Source organism: Chenopodium album, chromosome 12 (assembly GCF_948465745.1).
Source record: "Chenopodium album chromosome 12, dcCheAlbu1.1, whole genome shotgun sequence".
NCBI lineage: Eukaryota > Viridiplantae > Streptophyta > Magnoliopsida > Caryophyllales > Amaranthaceae > Chenopodium > Chenopodium album.
Genome location: NC_137845.1, coordinates 14,566,399 through 14,589,755, shown reverse-complemented (window position 1 = coordinate 14,589,755; position 23,357 = coordinate 14,566,399). Strand labels below are relative to the sequence as shown.

The 23,357-nt window shown below is 33.4% G+C and overlaps 1 protein-coding gene and 1 non-coding gene across 2 annotated transcripts; both read left to right on the top strand.

Annotated features, from left to right (window-relative positions):
- Nucleotides 1–4,301: 4,301 nt before the first annotated feature.
- Nucleotides 4,302–7,911, top strand: LOC145570938 (exopolygalacturonase-like). The gene is made up of 5 exons (XM_081630054.1): nucleotides 4,302–4,490; nucleotides 5,604–5,906; nucleotides 6,298–6,593; nucleotides 6,721–6,940; nucleotides 7,672–7,911. The coding sequence occupies exons 1-5, from the start codon at nucleotides 4,302–4,304 to the stop codon at nucleotides 7,909–7,911; spliced, it is 1,248 nt and encodes a 415-aa protein (XP_081486180.1).
- Nucleotides 7,912–10,787: 2,876 nt separating this feature from the next.
- LOC145573531 (small nucleolar RNA R71) lies at nucleotides 10,788–10,889 on the top strand. The gene has a single exon (XR_014097527.1). It is a non-coding gene; the product is annotated as a small nucleolar RNA R71 (small nucleolar RNA).
- The last annotated feature ends 12,468 nt before the right edge of the window (nucleotides 10,890–23,357 follow it).

Sequence of the window (23,357 nt, the reverse complement as noted above, 5' to 3'; positions counted from 1 at the left end):
CTAGTAAAGTTTTCTCCTTATGAGGGTTTTTTGGTTCCCTCTAGGGTTTCCCCTTAGGAGGGTTTTTCTAGCCTCTATTGCTAGATTTTTTTTCTACTTTTTTGAAGGAAGGTTTTTCTAGCATCCATTACTAGATTTTTTTTCTACTTTTTTTTGAAGGTTTTCTTCACTCTTCACTCTTCTCTTTTCTCTCTTTCTCTTTTATCTCTTTTCTTCTGATCTCAATTGTAAATTTTTGTGGGGCTTCCACCAGTGTTTTTACCGGTGGTAAGCCCCCAAAACTTTTTATTTGCTTTCAATAAATGGATCCCATCTTTATGACGGTGCTTATTTTATTAGGCTTAATTTCTTTGTTTGTTCGTCTACTAAAGTTTGAATATTTAGGGTTTCACAGTCTCTTAAAGTATCTAGAAGGCCATATGAGTTTTTTCACCCAAACAACTACTCATCTGTGGATTTCATGCCGAATTAGTGCTAAGTCACAGATTGTATTGCTTCAAATGAAGTTTTTTATTAAGAAGATTGTTGATCAAATCTGTAATATAACTAGTTCTAAGGTGATTTGTACTTGTGTTGGAATTTTAGATTTCCTATGAATTGTTTGTAAGTGTCATTTGGCTATCTTTTATTAATGAATTCCTTTTTCTTTTTCTCAAAAAAAAAAAAAAAAAAAAAAAAAAAAAAAAAATTTCTAGTAAATTCTTATGAAATTCAGTCTAGTATATTGTTAGACTACTATGAAATTAGGTCTTTGATGGTAATTATACCGGCTCGCAACTATTATCAATTTTCTAAATACTGTTGGATATAAGCAGTTTTTGCACCAATAAATACCCATGAATTTTTGACAAATTCACCAAATACCCTCGTTGTTTTCAAAATATAACAAATAGCCCCAAGATTTTAAAAATTCACCAAATGCTTTTAATGATTAATAGCCGTTAATACCATTAGCCATTAACCCTATTAAATACTGAAAAATGTCTCGGTTCACGTGTAATTTTTCACCAGCAAATATTGCTCGATTATAGTTTTAGGTTTATTTTGGAATTTAAGGGCCAAAGTTAAGTCGAAATTAGCCAAAAAAAAAAGAAGACTAAAATTGCCTCGATTTGCTAGCAAGGAAAATCTCAATTTACGTGTTTTAGTTTTCAACCCGTGTAAATTGCTCTATTAAGGTTTAAGGTAATATTTAGTCCTCATGAGTCGTCAAATATAAGATTGAATTGGCAAAATTCGAAGGAAATGTCTTATTTTGCATGCAAGGAAATGTCAAGGAAATGTCATTACGCGCTTTATTTTCGAGCGACGAAAATGGCTAAGTTAAAGTTTTAGGGGTTATTTTGGTTCTTAAAAGACAAATTTAAGGTCAAATGGTAAACAATGACCAAAAGTGATTCATTTTGCGTGCAAAGACCCATAAAACCTTTGCCAACTAGTTTTCCCAGAACTCAAGCCTAGGAATTTTTGGTCATTTTTTGCCAATTTCAACCTTACTTTTTACCCATAAACCCCATGCCTCAGAACTCAAAATGAAGCATATAAATCGAGTCTTGTTCTTGCACGCAAAATAAAAAAAATTTCATGGCCTAGTACCCAAAATGAAGCATATAAATCGAGTCTTGTCCTTGCACGCAAAATAAAAAAAATTCATTTGATTTTTGCCAATTTTAAACGTAATTTATTTAACCATGAAGGGTTGAAGTAACCCCTAAAAATGGGCCACTCGAGCTGGGCTTGACCTTTTTTGTGATTTGGATCCAACCCGACCCTCCAACCGTTTTAGGCCCACTTGAGCCCATGTTAGGCCCGTAGGTTAGCACATGCGTGAAGCATGGCCCATGGGTTCAAAGCCTAATAAAGCACGACCAAACACCTTTTGTGCTTATATTTTCCCCTTTTGTAAACATTCTGCTGTTTTTTTAATCACGCATTTTTTTTCTTTGGTCACCCGTGTTACGTGTACCCATTTTTACCCAATTTTATTTTTCACTGGTCTTTCTCTATGTTTTGTTGCTATATCATTTTTAATTTTAGTTTGTATTTTGTTTTGTAGTTGTAAAATTATCGGTGATAGTTAATATGAACGTATTTTTTAACATATATAGTAGGTAAGACGGAACTAGCTAGCTAATAATGCATTTCCCTCTTTTAAAAATAAGCCCGCGAGGCAAGCCTTGGACTAGCCTAGCCAGCCCACGAGGCCCATAGGCCAGGGCTGTGCTTAAACCTTACTTTTCTTTACTTGAACCCATCTCAAAAATGGTGGTGGGCTAGGTTGTGGGTCGGGCTAATGCATCCATAAAGCTCACTAGCTTGGCCCATGGCCTAACCCAACCTAACCTAGCCCAGCCAAAAAGCCATCTTTACCTAAAATCTTATTCGAGCAATTTTTGTGGCTTGAAAACTAAACCACAAAAACATCGACATGTCCTTGCATATACAAATTTAGGCATTGTTAGTCTTTTTTTTTTTTTTTTGGCTGATTTAGATCTTAAATTTTGCCAATTAACCCCGGAAATCTTAACCAAGAAATTTTTGCAACTCATAAACTTAAGCACACAAGAGTTAGTATTATATACTCCTGGAGTACGTACTATGGATCATGGTACTCCATGCCCAATATGCTTGAATTATTTTGCCTAAACTTTATGTTATTTTGTTTAAGTCTTGTATTATTTTGCTAAAACAATATGTTATTTACTTATTTAATTCGACCTTAGCTCGTGCTATTTTACATAAAATAACATGTACTTATTTAAAAATTACATATATATAAATTGAAATAATAAGAAGCTCACATCAAAATAACATTAGTAGCGTTGAATTTAGGGCATCGTGAAGAGAATCAAATTAAAGACTTCAAGAGGTACTAAATTTCTGGACATGAACACATTTGAACCCTTAAATGGCTTCAAATCCATTGATTTCTAGGAAACCTAGAAAATTGGAAGAATAAAAGGCCAGAGAGAAAGTGTGTGATTTTGAGTTGGAGTAGTTGAGAGGAAGAGAAAGAGAGAGAGTGAGTGTGGGAGGTTGCTTTCTGAGAAACCCAGAAAACTGGAAGAAGAAAAGAGGAGAGAAAAAAGTGTATTTGATTTTGAGTTAGATTAGCTAGGAGAAAGAAAAGGGCGAAATTGAAATAGCATGCATTTATTTTAAAATAACATATATATAAATTGAAATAAAAAGTTCACATCAAAATAACATGGATTTTATAAACTGAAGTACTTTGTGCATGGTACTCCAGGAGTAAGATAGAAATTGCGGAGTTTTTTACTAATATTAAAATTGAAATTTATCTTTTGGTCAGAGTTAATTAGCGTGTATTTGATTATCTTTAGACTTATAGTGCATAATAATTTCATTCCACTAGAAATTAGATTAGAAACTCAATGAAAAAAATGCAAAGCATTGTGTATTACTAGTTAAGTCTCATTTGAATTACTCTTCAGACACATTACTATTTAAAAATGAATTAAATTTAATAAGGATTCATATGAAGAGGTAAATGTGAAATTCTCAGACATAAATAAAACATTATAAGCCTTAGAAAATTGACATTATCACAATAATTAACCCATGATTTTGTCATATATTCTTATAAAATGTATAAAGAGGTTAAAGAGTTGTCAAAAAAAAAAAAAAAAAAAAGAGGTTAAAGCAAAAATGTTACACATATAAAAAGCATTAAAAACCATTTAAAATTGACATAAATAACAATAATTGATGTGTGATTTTGTCATACAATCTTGAAAAAATATAGGAAAATGTTGTACATAGCCTTTAAGGCTACATATAAGCATTAAAAATACTCTTGAAAACTGTTTAAATTTAGAAAATCATGACAAATTCACACTAATTACACTGATCTACGCGTGTTTTTGTCATGAATTCCTAATTTTATACAATTTCCAAGAGTGTTTTTAATGCTTATATATAGCCCTAAGGGTTGTGTATAACATTACCCAAAAATCTATATGGAATACTAGATAAACCTATTCAATGAAAGTAGAAATTATTTATTATATTTTCATAAACATGTATTAAAATTCTAATTTAAGCATAAATGTGTTCAAAAATCTATAAATAGAGTTTCCCTAGAAATTCTCACAACCTATGGATAAGAGTAAATAACAATGCTATGATTACAAGTGAAAGGACGTTAATACAAAACGTTATATGTGGAGTTGAAGAAAAATATTAACCAATGTTTAATATATTGCAAAAATAGTAAATTATTAGCTTCTTAATTCCCTATGTTGTCTTTCTTTCTTGTTATTTGGTACTAAGATTAGAAAATGGCCATTAAAAGAGAGTTATCTTGTAAAAACCTTCTCTTCGTTTTAGGCTTGGCATTCTTCCTATACGATGTTACAATAGTTGTTGCTCATCCTAGCGACTCTAGCATTTTTGATGTCACGAAATTTGATGCAAAAGGAAATGGCAAGCCTGAATACACCGAGGATGGTGAAAATTCCAATTCACTGGTAAAGCTCTATCATATTCTTTCACGCGCCATTATCAATTATTATTATTTTTTTTTTATACGGTAAGATATGGAGGGTGCCCCTCCTATCACAGGAGGGGTGGGGTGAGAATCGAACCTAGATCACTCATGGGCGAGATGGACAGACACTCTAAGATCCTCAAACCGCGCCATTATCAATTATCGCTATGGAAACATCAACTAAAGTGAATGTTCCATGCAAAATTAATTATAAATTCGATGCGCTAAATGAGCCATTGTCATATATTCTTCCAAATGAATTTTTCTAGGTATATAATTTTTTTTTGAAATGACTACGAAGAGATGGGAAGACAAAAGAAGTGGATGTGATCTTGCAGGTGGTTGGATAGGTTGGGAGTCGACTAATCCACAACAATTGATTTTTAGATGCACCCAACATTATAATCAATGTCCCTTTATATGATCTCTTTATTCTACAACTTCTAATTGATAATTGGTTCCATTATTTTACCTAATTGTTGGAAAAAAAAACGTTGTTGCTCTTTTACCTTATTGCTCCCTATATTCTAATTATTTAATTAATATATTTTGACTTTTATGCTCAATTTTTCCTTAATCTTTAATATCTATAATATAAATATATATATATATATATATATATATATTAGTGAAAATATTATATTTTTAAAATTTGATGGAAAATAATAATAAAATTTATTTTGGGAAAGTTTCAGATGATTTCAACCTGCTATTTAGATGAATTAGATCTGAAGGAAACCTTATTAATTATTATATGCTTTAACATAAGTTAGTTGTTTGATTCTACGAGTCAATAATTAGAGATGATTAAGAAATTATGAACAAGATTGTGAAATAGTTATCCAAGTTTTGTTTACTGAATAACTTAATGAATTTTTTTAATAAATTTGTATATTTAGTAATATATACTTGTTGCTGCATAAAATTGAAGTATATATTATATATGCAAATTAAATAGATTGTTTTTTTTAATATATATAAAGTACATTATTATTCTTGTAAATTGACAAATGATATGAAATAAGGAATAATGTGGTTAATAATCAAACTTTGCATTGATTTTATAGTTTTGTTACTTTATATTTGAATGTAGGCCTTTATTCAAGCTTGGCAAAAGGCTTGCAATAGCATCGGACCATCAAAGTTGGTTATTCCTAAAGGCACATTTGTAGTTGCACAAGTCTTATTTGCTGGACCTTGCCAATCTCATGTAACTGTTGAACTTCAAGGAACTATTTTAGCTGACCCTGATCCTAGTGTGTTCCCTAATCAAGAATTGATTGTCTTCCAACAAGTAGAGGGTGCTACGTTTACCGGTACCGGAGCTATCAACGTTAACCAGCCACCATTGGCAGCTGACCCTGAGAAAGATTTTGTGTTCTCGGAAATCATGCCTGTAAGTCATTACTACATTCAAATCATTTTTTTTATTATAGCAATGGGGTAGATGGTTACAGAGGATGATCGTTGAAAAAAAAACAAATACTTCCTCTGTTCTTTTTTAATCACAACATTAAAGGTTTTGCAATCTTCACACACACTGCTTTCTGTCTTTTGCGATTTATATGTTTGGTTTAGAAAAACATAGTTAGGTGGGATCTTGTAAGATTCATCTTGATTTTATACTTTTAAAACATCTACTTTTTATATAAGTATAACTCTTATCGGAGTTATAATTAAAGATATTAATGGCAAAATTTATGCATTAGCAAGCGTGAAAACTCCCAATATTTTTGCACTATCGCATTCGGTTGGTCTAACATAAACCTTGTTAACTTGAATTGTAGAGTATAAAGTTCAGCAATGCAACAAGTTGTGTGGTTGATGGAATACATTCCATGAATCCTTCAGCATTCCATCTGTTGGTTGAAAATAGCCACAATATATCGATAAACAATGCCAACTTTGAAGCTACTACTGTTAAGCCTGATACACACTCTAATGCCATTTACATTAGTGGATCTAGTTTGGTGGCAGTAACCAACAGTCGAATCAAATCTGGTGATGATTGCATCACAGTTTCAGGAGGTTCAAGTGATATATCTATTACTGGAGTCACCTGTGTTGCCGGACAAGGAATCAGGTAATCTCTCTCTCTTTTTTTTTTAAAAATCAAGATAATACTTCCTTCATTCCACAAATATTGCAACAATTACTAGTTTATAATGTTTCATGAACATTGTAACGTGTTTAATATATGTCTGTTACAGTGTTGGAGCCCAACTAGATGGTTTTCACCCTGATTATAATGTGAAAGGGGTAACAGTTAAGAGTTGTACTTTCAAAGGAACACAATTTGGTGCAAGAATCAACCCTCGGCCAACAAACAAACCAGGAGAAGTATCAAACATTATTTTTGAAGATTTAACAATGGATCAAACCCTAAATCCAATCGTTATTAAACAAGATTACCCACCGATACCAGATAAGGTTTTTATTTCGTACTCATATTTTTTTAGCTTTCTATTTTATGTCTTAATATCATGTTTCTTTTGCCATGATAAATAATAATAAATAGAATAAGGTTATCTTATACACGCTACGTCGTATCTCATATAATCATATCCCTTTCTTCTTCCCATTGGAAAAACAAGAAGGATCTATCAGCAAGACTAGGAAATATATTCAAATGGATTAAGCAAGGCTCTGTTCACTTCACTTTATTTTTGCTAAATTGAAATTATATTTACTGAATTGAAATTATTTTTGCTAAACTTAAATTATTTATTGAACTGGGATTAATTTTATTGAAATGAAATTCACTTTGTTGAACTGAAATTATTTTTATTGATTCTCTATTATATATCTTCTTTAGACTTACCGATTTTTACTGAACTGAAATTATTTTTATTGAAATGAAATTAATTTTACTGAACCGGACTTATTTTTACTGAACTGAAATTATTTTTATTAAAATGAAATTAATTTTACTGAATCGGACTTATTTTTACTGAACTGAAATTATTTTTACCGAACTTATATATTTTATTATTATTAAATATTATTTTTAAAGGCGAGTTAAATAGGGCTTAACTAAAAATAAATAATTATTGATGAGTAGTTTTTGCTTGTCACATACTCACATTTTTTGAATTTTTTTAACTATGTATAAAGGATATAATTGGTAGTGATCTAAAGTAATTTTCTTATTATTTATGTAGCCAAATTACGCAAAGATCACAGATGTCCATTTCAAGAACATTAGGGGAACCACAACATCAAATACTCCTCTTTCTTTTGCATGCAACAAAGCGGCTCTTTGTGATGCAATAGAAGTGGTTGATGTCTTTCTCAATATCACCTCAACAATTGGAAAGATAGCCAATAACATTCTTTCAGCTTCATGTGCAAATGCAAAAGTTCTATTTAGTGGAAAGCATAATGGATTAAATTGCGCATAATATGTTATTTACTAAGTTTTGTTTAAATATAATTAAACACGACGAGAAATAGAAGTTTGAAAAGTGTGAAATTTTATAAAAGTAAGAAGAATGAATGGGTTAAAGATTGTATGTTTTCGAACACTATGAAATGTTTTAATATATATGATGGCTATTAGGAATTAGTGTAGGATTTATTCTTGTAAATGTTCCAATTCCTGGACATTAAATAGGTTGCAAACCTCAATTGAGTATGTCAAATTAGTAATGATCAAAAGAGCTTAAATTGCATCCGTTTATAATAATTGAGGAAAATTTGGAACACTTACAAGATCAAATAATGAGACTTCATCCCTAAAATTAATTGGCGACAAAAGAATTATCCTAGGGAACTTTATAAAGTGTTTATTTTGGCTATCAGCTTATTGAGCCAAAAGAGCTTATTCAACACATTTGGAGGATTTGACCAAACCAATAATCTAATTAAGGTGTTTGGTAAACAGCGGGTCACATTAACTGATTGGCATGAATTAGCTTAACTTGGAAACGCTCCTAAACCCAACGTTTTCAAAATAGCTTATTTGATTCTTTTGCATAATTACACAAATGCCAAAAAATTCACTGCAATAAATCATGATTCTCCTTAGAAATCAATTAATAAAAGGAAAAATGGAAATAAATAATCCCACATTTGTATGGTCTGACAATAACAATCCCACCTTTTGATTATTACGAAACAATCCCACTTTGGTATGTCATCTTCTTTTAACAGACCTTTTTACCTACAACCTGTTAAACAGGTTAAAATGTTTTTTTTATTTTTTGTAAAGCCACGTGTCACCTAGTAATTGGTCAAAATAAAAAAAAATTAAAGACAAAAACAAGAAAAAAAAATTAAAAAGAAAAAAAAATCCAAAACCCTCCCCAACCAGGCAACCATCGTGAAAACCCTTAACCCTAACCCTAGCCCCACCAAAAATCGGCCGGCCGCCACCCTAAACCCCCGAAAACGGCCGGCCATAACCCCCTGGCTCAAATCCCACCTCCATAACCACCATTGCCACCACCGAATCACCCCTACACTAATTCCCACCCCAAAACTAAACGCGGGGAAATTAGGTCGTTGACTAACCTCCCCCCGCAACGGCGCCATTTTGAACGCGGGGAAATTAGGTCGTTGACTAATCTCCTCACGGCCAAATAAAATTTATTATAATCCTAAAATAACCCCTAAACAAGTCTAGTGGTATGTTCGGAGTCGAACCACAAGGAACAATAATGTTAGGTTGTTCTCGATCTAATGCTTAAGCTACACCGAAGTCGGTTTACGGATAGTGGACACTACAACTACACTAACACACATATAAAGAACAAAATATTATAAAGTCTACTAGGGGCAAAGATCCACTTTGAACAATTAACAAGTTAATGAGAATCCATTTGATAATCAATCATGCAAAGAAAGAATTAATATAAGAATTAATTACACTCAAGAGCAATCTCTCAAATTCCTAGTCTAGATCCCTCATTGACTAGGTGCGTAGAAGAAATTTACCCAAAATGCAATCAAATATATCAATTCCAATACACAATCCCTTGTCAAACTAGAACTAATATGCAATTAAGTTTGCTACCATAGGAGATCAATCCAATCTAAAACAAATAACATGCCGTCATCAATTCAATCAATTTAATTACACAATTATCATCAAATTTATCTCAAATAACTCAATTAACCATTACAAAGCTTCACTCAACACTTAGTAGAAGGAAATCTACTCAAACATGATTAACAAATTAATTAAAGAAAGCATAAAGAGAAAAGAGAGTAAGAATTCTCATTGGTATAAGATGGAGATCTTCAAATTATCAAATTCCTCCTTTGATTATCCAAAATCCATGATAACCATTGTGTTTCTCACTTTCTCTCTCCAAAATTTGAGAGTTTCTCTCTCTAAAAACCTAACTAATCTAAAAACTACTGAAAAATCAATTCCTCTAAGTTAGACCTACTAGGTGGTGCTTGTGCATAGTAGTTATCTTGGGGAGCTCTATTACCTCTCACATTCGAATTGGAAGCATTTTGATTAGAAGAACCTCTATTGTTATTATTGTTCCAATTATTCTAATTATTAGAGTTCCCCCCCTCTGTGATATTGGCCTTGATTCCCATAGTTTCCTTGGTTATTATGGTTATGGTTACCATAACCACCTTGTTGGTTGTAGTTACCTTGGGGATTTTGGTCCCTTTGGTTCCTATTCCCCTATTGGTTTTGGTTATGGTAATCATAATCATTTCCTCTTTGGTTATAGGAATTCCCCCCTTGTTCTCTTCGATTAGGTGGTAAGTATCTTTGATTGTCATTCCTAGGTCTATTATCATAAGACAAAGCATTAACATGTTCATTTTCATTTTCATTACCATCTTCATATTGGGGTGGGGTTGGGAATCATAATTACAAGAAGAGGTTTCATGGTCATACAACCCACAATTTTCACAAAATAAGCACCCATTTGGCATGTTATTAGATGTAGAAGGAGAAGGGTTAGAATTCATACCTCTCCCCTTAGATTGGGAGGGATGCTCTTTGTGTGAAGTGGAGGTCTCAAGTTTCGCCTTGATAGACGTCATCTCCTTGCCAAGGTTGGCGATTTGAGATGTCAAATTATTGATGGCGTTGAGGTGATCGACGAAGTAAACTGCACTTCCTCCTTTTCTTAGAGACTCCCTCTCTCTTTCTTGCCAATCCATGTGGTGCCTCACCACATCCTTAATTATCTCAATGACTTGCTCCTCCGTCTTGTTCATAATCAGGCCACCCGCCCCCGCATCCAAGCTAGTCTTTCCTTGTAGGCTCAAGCCTCCATAGAAAATTTGAAGTACTTAGTATGTCGGAATGCCATGATGAGGACACTCCCTTTGATATTCTTTATATCTTTTCCATGCCTCGTATCTGGTTTCACTAGCTTTTTGACGGAAACCTTGGATCAATGCCCTTGACTCGGTCGTCTTCTTTTGAGAGTAAAATCTCCCTAAGAAAGCCGTGGTGACCTCGTCCCAAGTTCTCAAGGAGTTAGGTCTCACCTCCTTTTCAAGCCATTTAAGAGCTCGTCCTATCAAGGAGAAAGGAAATAGCTTAAGTCTCACAAATTCTTGAGTGACCCCATTTACCTTGATCGTGTTGCAATACTTTTCGAACTCGTTCAAGTGTGCGAGAGGGCTCTCATGCTTCGATCCACTAAATTGCCTTCTTTCAATCAAATTTATCATCGCGAGCCGAATCTCGAAATCATTGGCTTGAGTAATGGGGGGAGCAATGCCACTTGAAGCTCTATAAGCTCCCGGAGTTCCTAACTCCTTCAAAGGTTTTTGAGGTGGTGGATCCGCGTCACCCATTTGATCTTGTTTCTCCTCGGAATTGAACTTTCTAGTTGGGGAAATAGTTAACGGCCTAGAATCGGCTCTCCTTCTCCTTCTATAAGTTTGCTCAATCTCGGGATCGTAAGGCACCAAAATCCTGTTATGAGTTCTGCGCATACACTCTCAACAATTGCAATTAGTAACAAGGCTACAAGTGTAGCCAAAAAGAAACAAACTCTTTTTGAATTTTGTTGTTTTATGGTGAACTAGACTCAAGTAATTAATTAGCAATCAACAACACCAGTCCCCGGCAACGGCGCCATTTTGATGGAGAGTTAGAACAGTCGCACATTCCACACTTAATCAAACACATTTATAAACAAACATCCTACAAACCAAGCACAATGATAAGTAAGAGTTCGGCCTACAAGGAACGGGATACAGTTGCTAAAGATCTTAACACTTAAGCTAATTCGAAGTCTTTAGTGATTTGGGGTTCGTAAAGTAGATAAACAACTATGGTTTTAATTCAATGGATTAAAGACACTAGGGAATGGGATCCACTCAACCAAGGTAATCAGGCAAATAGGGAGTAAAATAGACAAAAGATAGCAAGGACTATATGTAAAATCAACCTCATGCAATTAGGAAACAACTCACACTACTAAACTTAGATTCCTTATTAATTTAGAAATAGAAGATACATAATCAAATTGCAGTAAGTAATGACATACTCAATTCACATTTCCATGTCAAACTAAGCATACCATGCTATCAAGCTCCTAAATCAAGGGTAGCTAATCCTGTCATGAAGAACTAACAAGCAATCTCATACAATCAATTTAATTGCAATACAAACATCAATACTTCTCCCACATTTACATAATTAACCAATAGGTTGAGCTTCACCAACCCCTAGCAAAGAGGACTACTCACAACTCATCTTAATCAACATGCAAACAAGGATTAGGGTTCTAATTACTTCAATAATTGGGGAAAAGTGATTAACTATTGAATAAACTATCATCCAACAACAAATTATCAAGAACTAAAGAGATTCAAGTAACATGCAAATACCAAATAAAATCAGAAATTAAATAGATGAAAGTGGAAGAAATTACTAATTGAAGCTTCAAATGTTGAATACAAAGTGCCAAATCTTGAGAATAATCCTTGAAACTCACTATTATAATGATTGAATTGATGAAAACTAAACTAGATTATCAAAGTGGAATGTTCAAACTAAGAGGAACTACTAAAAACTAGGCTACTGCTGTCTGCTTCTCAAATGAACTAAAAGGGAAGTATTTATACTCCCCGAATTAGATAGGTTAATCCGTCAAAATAAGACGGATTTCCAACGAAGAGCGCCCGCTCCATAATGAGGAGCGCTCGCTCCTGAGTGATGCGCGCCCGCTTCAGCTGTCTTCAGGAGTAGGCAGATTTCAAACAATCGGGGAGGAGTGCCCGCTCTAGAGGCTCTGCACGCCCGCTCCCCTGCTCTTCAGCATATGGCAGATTCAATCTTCAAGGGGATGAGCGCCCGCTCCAAGGAGGGTGCACGTCCGCTCCTCCCTGCTTCACCTTGAGGCAGAATGACTTGGAGCATTTAGGAGCGCCCGCTCCAGCTAGGGCGCACACCCGCTCCTCACAGGGTTGGATTTGGGCAGAATGTTGTCTATAATGAAGGAGCGCCCGCTTCTGGAGAGGTGCACCCTGCTCCACCTGGAGCAGGCTCTCCTTTCTCTAATTTCATGCCTTGAACAACATTGCAAGCTTTGATTGCTTTTCAAATTGAGTCATAACACCTGCAAAACATGGACAAACACATACAAAGAGGAGGGGCAAGGCCGAGACACAACTTTTATATACAAAACGGGTTAGAAAGAAGGGAAAGAATAGCAAAATCGGGTTAAAATCACCACAATAAGGGGTCAAATAAACCACTTATTAGAAACCACCATAACCACCACCGAAATCAATCCCTGAACCAAATCCCACCCCGAAACCTCCATAACCACCAGTCCACCACAGCCATCACCCTAGAAAACCCACTTAGTCGCCGAAATTCCCGTTGAAAACCTCCATAACCACCATAACCATCACCGCCGAACTCCATCCTAGCCCGAAAAATCCTACCCAACCTCCTTAACTACACAGAAAACCCCCATATCAGCCCCCGAAAACCCCCTTAAACACCCTAAAAGCACAACCTTGGTGCCGGCCGGCCGTTTTTGATGGCTAAGGAGAGCGGCTGGCCGATTTTCGGTGGTGGCTGGGGGTCGGGTTAGGTTTTCATGGTGGGGGTTGGTGGTTGTTTTTTTTTCTTTTTTTGTTTTTTTTTTTTTGCTTTTTTTATTATTTACAAAAATGAATTGAACCTATTAAAATCTGACAAGTGGCATGTAACCTACAAAAATAGGTCACCAACAAGTCAAGGTCCATTAAAAGAAATGGCAAACCAAGGTGGGATTGTCTCGTAATAATCAAAAGGTGGGATTGTTTTTGTCAGACCACGCAAAAGTGGGATTATTTATTTCCATTTTTCCTTAATAAAATTCAATTAATCAATAACCTATTACTAGTAATAAAAAAATGGTGAAAATAACAAGAAACCATTGTTTATGGTCGGACCAAAAAAAAAAAAAAAAAAAAAAAAAAAAACGTTTAATCTACATGCAAAAGAATTTCTCCATCTTTCACCAAATTTATTTTAACTTTAAAAATAGGTATGCATGTTTTAATTCTTGCTCTAGAATTGAGAATAATATTGAATTTTACCTTCATAGTTGGGAGTAGTCAGATCTGCAAATAGATGTCAATAATTTTGATTTCCTTTCAATTGTTTTTGATAAAGAGATAGGATGATGGAGCATTAGCATTGATTGATTTTATTTTTTTCACAATAAAAAAAAGGAGATAAAGATGGTGAAATTGGTTTGGGGAAGATGAAGAAGGGGTTATTCATTCTGTACGAGAAAAGCAATGAGCCGGGTACTGTGGTTTTTTTCCCCTCAATTATTGATAAACTTAAGAGTTGGTACATTGATAACTTTTTAAAATGTTTATCCAAAATCTTAAATTACATAAATAAATAAATAAAAACACTATCAACATGAATTTGTAAATCTTAAAAAACTAATTGTAGTATTGAATTACAATAATACATTAATATAAGAATAAAGCGATTCTCTTGATAAATTAAATACTTTTATTGGGATTAATAATTTCTTCAATTTTATATACATATATGTCAATGGGCTTATTGGTCATTTTACATAAGTAAATACCTATCAGCTAATAGTAGTTTACCAAACACTTTTATATAATCAGCTAATACAATCAGTTAGTCAAATCAGTTTATACAATCAGCTAGTCAAAATCAGCTAATACAATCAGTTTCAGCTTTCAGCTTTTCACCAAACAAGGCCTTTCTATTTTATCTTCACATTGGTTCAACGTATGTTCATGCAATTTTATTAATGATATTTCAACATTATTCTTCCCATGTGTATACCTACAAAGTTTTGGGAAATTCTCTTTGGTAACATCTAGGGCTGTTAATCAATCCAAGACCGGAACCGACCGAAGATCGAAAATTTGAATTTCAAGAACCGAAGACCGGACCGATTAAGTTGGGATCGAATCCGGACTGGATCGAAAAAAATCGGTCCAAAACCCGGACCAGACCGTTTTGGACCGATTTTCAATTTTTTTTAAAAAATCTAAATTTTCAAATAATTTTATGGAAAACTTGAAGAAAATAAAGAAAAAACAATGTATTAACGTCTTTATGTAAGTTTAGTACAAAAAAACTCATACAATTAAAGTTTTCTAAGCTTATTAAGGATAATTTTAATCATTATTTAAGGCTTTATGCATAATTTTAAGCAAAAAAATAGTCTTATCCAATCAGATTGATTTTATAGAGGGTTTTGGACCGGACCGGAAAATAAACTTTTCAACCCGGAGATCGGCACAGTTTGGGTCTGGTTCGGTGGAGGTTGTTCCGATCAGGTCCGGTCTATTTTTCGGTTCGAATAGATTTTTAAACACCCCTAGCAATATCAAACTTTTTATTTCTCTTTGTTACACCCAAAATTAAAATTTTGAGTTTTCTTGACCTTGACACCAAAGGAAATGGACTTTAGAAGTATACTAATTAAGGGCTTTGGTCAAACGATAGGAGTAAAGTGAAATGGGTTGGACTTATTCAGAACCCATGAAGAGGAACGAACTGGTTTGGAGGTAAATAAGGCAATTTGATTTTCAAGGGAGTTGGTGCCAAGAAGAGTAACTACTCAACAATTATTGAAGTTAATGAAACTCTAAACGAACACTACTAACGTGGCTTTATAAAAAAAGTGTAGCAACTATAATAGTTACAAGATTTGAGCCCTAGATTAGTAGAAAAACACAACCAACTCAATGAGAAGTTGATGAGTGTTCTAACTGCTTTGGATAGTAGGATTGTTTAATTTCTTTGGGAAAGCTTCTTTATTGTTTGTTTTGTTATGTTAGCGAGGTTATCAATCTATTGAAACCAGTAACAAGAGGGGTAGCCCCTTAATACTCTAGAACAAGATAGGACATTTGACTTGTTGGCAAAGAACAATATTTGCCTTAACACTCTCTTCGGTGAAATGTAAAAAAATCCATTATCTTTGGTTTCATTGTATTATTGATTACCAAAAATAACAACTATTTTAATTTAAATCATCAGGTTAGATTTTTTTTATTACTCCTTTCGTTACCAAAAATAACAGCTATTTTAATTAAAATCATCAGGTTAGATTTTTTTTTATTACTTCCTTCGTATTTTAATAAGTGTTACACTTCCGTTTTTGGCAAAAAAAAACTACATTTAAATATTATATCTCTGAGACAGCAATCTATCTTGCATGGACCCGGTCCACATTAACTTTATGTGGACCGAAGCTCATCAGTGACATTTACCGCAACAAAAAAATAGGGATAATTTCAATATCAATTTGTCGTTCTTCCTCTTCCCTCTCGCTCTAAAATTGCTCTCAATCAATTTTAGGAAAAATTTCTCTCTCATCTAGTCATCTCAAACAATTTTGGGGATATTTTCTCTCTCTTATCAATATTTTCATTGCAAAAAACATGTCCAATTCTATATTACAATATCAAATTGATCAAAATCAGTATATATATAATTATAATTACAATCACTGTGTAACTTCGATTTGAACGATATCTATGCAATCGAAAGCAATTACGAAGGTAAACATCAATATATTTGTTAAAATTCCTTCTAATTATACAATACAATGTTGATTATTGTTATTGTCTGTAATGTAGAAAACTTAAATAATCATCAAATAATTGTGTGGAATTCAACAAGAAGATGAAATTGTACAATATGCAAAACAAAGTGTAATACAAGTAGAGGATAAAAATGGAATACTTGTAGATCAGGTTGAAGGAAAATCAACATATAAGACAAGCTCATGCAGATATTTGTTATAATCAGTTTTCAATTGTTATAATCAGCTTTGATTTGGCATAATCAAGTTTGTATCGGTACAATCGGATTTACAACATAATCAGTTTGATATGATATAATCACTTTTTATTTCTTATAATCACATTTAGTTTGATATAATCACTTTTTATTTTTTATAATGACATTTAGTTTGATATAATTACTTTTAATTTCTTATAATCACATTTAGTTTGATATAATCACTTTTTATTTCTTATAATCATATTTAGTTTGATATATTCACTTTTCATTTAGTTTAATTTGATGTGATCTATCGTAAAACTCTTCGTTTGCTCCAATTTGATGAAATTCTACGTCTAGTTCTGAGTCTTCTGATCGCCATTATTAATTTTGATGAACTTCCTCCTCTCATCTTCACCATTGTTGAAGTGTAATACAGAAAATATCAGAAGAGGGGAGGAAAAAAGAGAGAGAGAGAGATAAAATAATCTGACAAAGAAGGAGAGAGAAAGAGACGTGTGATTAAAACTTCCAAAAAAAGGCGTGTGATAAGCGACGTGGTATTTGCACCCTTTAATGTGGATCGGGTTTATTATAGTCTTTGCACCCTTTAAGGTCCCTACCTAAACCTACTTGTAGGGAATATTTCAAGCATCCCACACTTGAGCCCCACTGTGATCATACACTTAAGCATGGTGGAGTCCAAAGGGAAGGAAGCTAGAGTAAAAGAGTCGCCAACAAGTTTTAGGAACTTGTAAACCGTTCACAGGGTGAAGGTTACACCCCTTAACGATCCAGGAGATCGTTAACTCCAATAGGTCTGGAACCGTGACTGGAAGTTCGGGGATGAAGGTACAAATCCAACCTAAAAGAGATTGAACCTGCCCTAAATAATAGGCCTCTACTTTATTCTTTTCATATCCATGTGCGCTTTCTGACTAACATACAATCAATAGGTTAACCCTAAACCTGTTTAATCTATGTTGGTTGAATTTAATGCACAAATAAAACTATTATTGGCGATCACTTGAATTATAATCATATTAGCCTAAACAAGATTATTAATTATCTTATTAAGCGTGATTACAAGTACAAATTCCCTTTAAACCTGCAAGAGAAGGCGTGATCAAGCAATAACAACAATATAATATCAAGCAACATAAAATAACAACAAATCATCATAATAATATTCAATCTCAATAAAGAATAATAATAGCAAGATCCTAGGCATGATACTAACAAGATTAATAACAAACCCTAGCATGTCACTAAGAAATAAAGATCAAATCCTTAACCCTATCATGACACTAACATGATATTAAGAAAGAAATAGGAAGCATCATAATAATATCATAAATATTAGAAGTTTTAGTTATTACCCTAAACATGATACTAGGAAGCAATAAAACATCCTAACATGATACTAGGAATTAACAAAACAATCTAAGCATGATTTCTATATCAAAAGATCAACAAAGTAATTAAAGTACTTACTTCGATGTCTCGTACCTCTTTCTAATAACAAAATACACGCGTTAGTAACTTCAAGGAAAATATTAAATCAAACAATTAATTTAAATAATTGAAATAGAGATTTGAGACCAAACCCTCATAAATTATCAACCTTTCACGTCTAGGGCGAAGGCAACTTCGAACTTGGCTAGGTGTGTCTAGAACTAATGAATGTGGAATTTTGTAAAAGGGAAGGTTTAGAAAAAGAAGAGAGAGAAAGCTTCTAGCTTTTAGAGAGAGAAAGAGAATAGAATTAGATGATTGTGAATTGTTGATTGTTGATTATTGTTGATGGAAAACGGAGGAGATACAACCCTTATTTATATAAAAAATAGCTCGGAATCAAATCAAGTCATATTCGGAATAAAATACCTCATGTCGCCAACGACAGGAGTTAGCGCCAAACGACAGGAGCAGCGCCAGACGACAGCTGTCAGCTGTTAGCGCCATGCGACAGCTTTTTCGTCTCGCGCTAAGTCAAAATTAAAATGCGCTTTGTACACGGAATCATCTTCTTAATACGATTAAGCAGCTAATTCTGCGTTAAGCAGATTAAAAATCATATTTGTGTCAAATCACATATTTTACTCAAAATAGAACTCTTTAAAATATACTTATCACTCCTAATCTCATTAGAATTAAAAAGAACCTTCTAGATATTTCTAGAAGATTAAAATCAATCCTAATAACTTTAGGAATAATAATTAATAGGCCCTCCTCTAGATCATCGGGCCACATGTAAAATCATTTTGGGCCAAATCTAATTTAATGCATAACTTCCTCTTTATTCATCGGAATTGGGCTTATAATATATCGTTGGAAAGCTCTTTTCGAGCCCAATCCAACTACACTATTATTGGACCGTATCATGGACCAAACCAAATTGGACTGGCTATTTTCATAAATGGAGTATAAGAAAAGAAATGTTTTCAAAAACAGAAAGAGAGATATTTTAGTAAAAACATCCACATCACTAGACTTTTCACATTTTCACCTCGTTCGATAATCAAATGACGTGAAATATATTCATCACTAATATTTTTTTTATTATATCTTTTCTCTCACATTCCTTACTTTTCAATAAACTATTAGCCCTACTATTTTTCTTTTATAATTTTTTAATACTCCAAGTCTCCAACTACCTAACTTACCTCTTATTTTATTTAAGTCAATTAAATTGCCTAAAATTATATGCCGGTCAAACTGTAACACTTATTAAACCACAAAGGGAGTAAAATTAAATTATTTCAGACACAATTTTTTTTAAAAAAAAAAAATTAATACAACCTAGCCACCCCTCCGACTACCCCCTCCCTCGCACGGTGTTCCTCGAACATGTCCCCACCGGCGTCTTGTCCCCCCTTTCTTAAATTGACCTCAACATCCTATCCCCACCCCAAATTGACCTTGCCTCCCACTCCCTCAACCCGAAACACCGTCCCCGAACCTTAAATGAGTTGCTTGTGTGCACTCAAAATGGGTGGAGGCAAAGCAGACAAGCAATAATAGCTAAGAAAGGTGCGTATTAATTAAATGAATTGCAATAATGATTTTTTGACACTACTAGAAAATAGGTAAATAATGACGGAAATTTTCCATCGGAAACACCCTATTTTCCGTCGGAAATCTCGTTTTCGAAGGAAATTCCGTCGGAATTGGTTATCCGAAAATCTTTTGTAGAAAAAACAACCTATTCTGACGGAATTTCCGCCGGAAACACTATTCCGACGGAATTTCCGTCAGAAACACTATTCCGACGGAAATCACTCCGTCGGAAGGGATTTTCAAGCCCAGAAAAGTCCGTCAGAAAATGCTTTAAAAAAACAAAAAAAAAGTGTCTGTCGCGCCACGGCGCCACCACCCGTATCCCCTTCCCTAGAAATTCCTTTCCTAACCACCACCGCAATTCACCCCACCACCACCGAAATTCCCCACCACAACCCTTAAGGCCCTAACTTACAACAACCCACCACCGCAATTCACCCCACCACCACCGAAAATTCCCACCACAACCCCTAACTTACAACGACCCACCACCACAACCCACAACCAACCTAGATCCACCCACCTAACCCAAACCCTAACCTAGATCCACCCACCTAAACCAAAACCTGACCGAACCCTTGCCAAAACATCAAAAAAATTTCGACCAAAAAAAAAAAATCAAAAAAATCCGACCACAACCCAGATCTATCAACCACCACCATAAATTTTAAAAAAAATCCGAAAAAAGAACAATAAAATCAAATTTAAGGAAAAAAAGAGATGCATACCTTAATTTGACCACACAAAACCTCGAAATTGGATTTACAAGGCCAAATTCGAACATGAAAACTCTAAAGGTCGAATTTGACCTAAAAACCTTCGTTTTACACCGTTGATGTTGATATCTGTATTGGTGTTGTTGTTCACGTTGATGTTGTTGTAGCGGCGGGTGGTTAGTGTTGGCGGTGGTAGTTAGAAAGAGGGCGGAAAGAAGATAAGGAAGAGGAGAGAAGAGACAGGCGAGAAAAAAAAAAACAAGAAAAGGAAATATAAGAGGAGATAGAAGGAGAACGAGAAGAAGAAGAGGAGTGAGGAGGAGAACGACATAAGAAGAAGAGGAGGAAAGAGGAGAGAGAAGGAGGAGTGGAAAGAGAAATAGAAGAGGCGGAAAAGAGATGGGAGTCTTAGGGTTTTTTTTAAAAGGGTTTTTTTCTTTTTTTCTTAAATTATATTCCGATGGAATTTTTCGTCGGAAAAGTACATATATTCCAACGGACTTATATTCCGCCGGAAATTTCCGACAGAATTGTCGAATTCGTCGGAAATTTTTGACAGAATATAAATCCGTCGGAAATTTCCACTTTTCCGACGGAATAACCTGTCTGTCGTAACCAGTCCGTCGTTATTTGCCTGTTTTCTAGTAGTGTGAAAACTTAGGATTTGAAGATTACACATTCTCTCTCCTCCATGGCTTCTACCCAAAATCTGGTAACTGTAGGTATGGTGACGCAAACCTAATTCTGAATCCCAACGAACATCCTTATCAAAAGCATCACCAACATGGAAGGTTTCATTAGCAAAATTGGGGTCGCATAGCGATGAAGAAGGCCAGACACTGGCACGTGAAAGGGGGTTGGGCTTCGATGCCGGCTCTAGCGGGGAGAGAGAGGGTTGGTAGGGAGGGGTGGACCGGTGGTCTGGTGGGGAGGGGTTGTCTTTTTTTAAAAAATTTGTTAAAAAAATATTTAAATTATATTTATTTTTAATTGTTAAAAATATAGAAAAAACTAGTTTAGGTCCCGTGCCATGCACGATAATTTTTAGTGTTTTACAACTATTTTAATCAATGTAAAAAAATTGTCAAAAATTAGTGTGCATTAACTACCGAAACATTTTTACTAAAATGAAACATAGTCATGAAAAAACCGATTAAATAAATATGTACTGTAAAGTTAAGGGCTTGTTTGGCATTATTTTTGGTTTTCAGTTTCCTGTTTTTTTTTAAAACCAAAAACGGGAAACAAGAAAAAGGTGTTTCCACTTTTCTGTTGTCAGTTTTCAAAATTATCATGATTTTAATAAGTGTATATAATTTTTTAGTCATTATGGGACATATATCATATACTTTTAAAAAACAAAAAACCAAAAAACAAAAAACCACTGCAATGCCAAACGAACCCTAAGCATTTGAGCATATGGTTATTTTATGTATTTCGGTATGGTATTGTTAAAATATTATTTTTCTTGTTAACTAAATGTAAAATTTAGTTATGTACTAATTTGCGAATAAATTTTCTTTGTACACACTATTAAACTCTATTATTTCATCCAAAACTGTATTGTACAACCTAAAATAATATTATTACATATCATTCTGACAACTTATTATTTCTTATTCAACTTATCTCCTGATATGAACTCTAATTAGATATCAATATATTTTAAATTATATTTTGGTACTATTTTTTTTTATAAAATAATTAATAGTTATCAATCAATAATTATATAGTTATTGATTGATGTTCTTACGTAAATATTGGTTATCAAGGTAATTTACTTAACAAAAATAAGTAATAAAAATCTTTTGTTGATAATCTACTACTTATATGATATTTTTCCTAAAGAAGTTATTGTATTTTATTCATTCTATAATCAAAGATCTAGATAATAATTATTTTGTTACAATTAAGGTTATTTACATTTTAAACTTTTTTTTACCTCCGCTCATTAAACTTGACTTAAAAGAAGATTTTCTCCAAGAAAATAAAAAAAATTAGGACACATCAGGCGATGACGTATCATTGTTGGTGTGTCTTTTAAACCATCTCCAATGGTGAGACTCAAGTGAGTATTTTTAAGAGAGAGAGTATTTTTGCAATGTATACCAATAAGTTGGTATCTAAACTTAGCAACTCCAAAAGAAAGTTGCTAAGTTTAGATACTCAACTTTGAGTCTCATTTGACAAAAAGTGTGGGCTCCTTGTCAATATTCTAATATATTTTGTAATTTATTTAAATTTTACCTTTTTTTTAATCTTACAATATTTGATATTAAAAAGAAATGGATTTAAGCCATAAATTGAAAGTGACATTTGTATATTTTAGAGAGTCTCGCCATTGGGAAATTAGACTTCACATGAGTTGCTAAATTGAGAAGTGGGTATAGTATCACCATTGGAGGTAAAAATAACTCATTTTGTATTTCAATACTCAGACTTGAGTCTCACCATTGGAAATGATCTTAGTCTATAGTTATTGACTTAGTTAGATCCCGTGCCCATGCACGGTGATATATAATTATAGATAATTGATTAAAAAATATTATAATCATAAATTATAATATACACTTCTAAAACAAAAGTAGGTAAAAAATTTGAGCAATAGGTCACAAATCATTTTAAGAATACGATTTTTGGTTTATAGTTGTTAAAATTTTTTAGAAAGATTTGTAAAATATTTTTATTTAAATATAATAATTACTAAGTATTAATATGGAATATGTGTAAAAAAATAATATTATTTTTATAAATATTTTGTTTCCTTAATGAATTGTTTTTTTTAAAAAAAAAAAACTAAGGACACAACAGGAGATGACACGTATCATTGTTGGTGTGTCTTTTAGTATTGATTATTTATATC

Bases quoted from the DNA above. Each gene is read 5' to 3' on its own strand.
- LOC145570938 (XM_081630054.1), top strand. From the start codon at position 4,302: ATGGCCATTAAAAGAGAGTTATCTTGTAAAAACCTTCTCTTCGTTTTA. The intron at 4,491-5,603 runs GTAAAGCTCTAT...ATTTGAATGTAG, and splicing joins GTGAAAATTCCAATTCACTG to GCCTTTATTCAAGCTTGGCA. The intron at 6,594-6,720 runs GTAATCTCTCTC...TGTCTGTTACAG, and splicing joins GTTGCCGGACAAGGAATCAG to TGTTGGAGCCCAACTAGATG.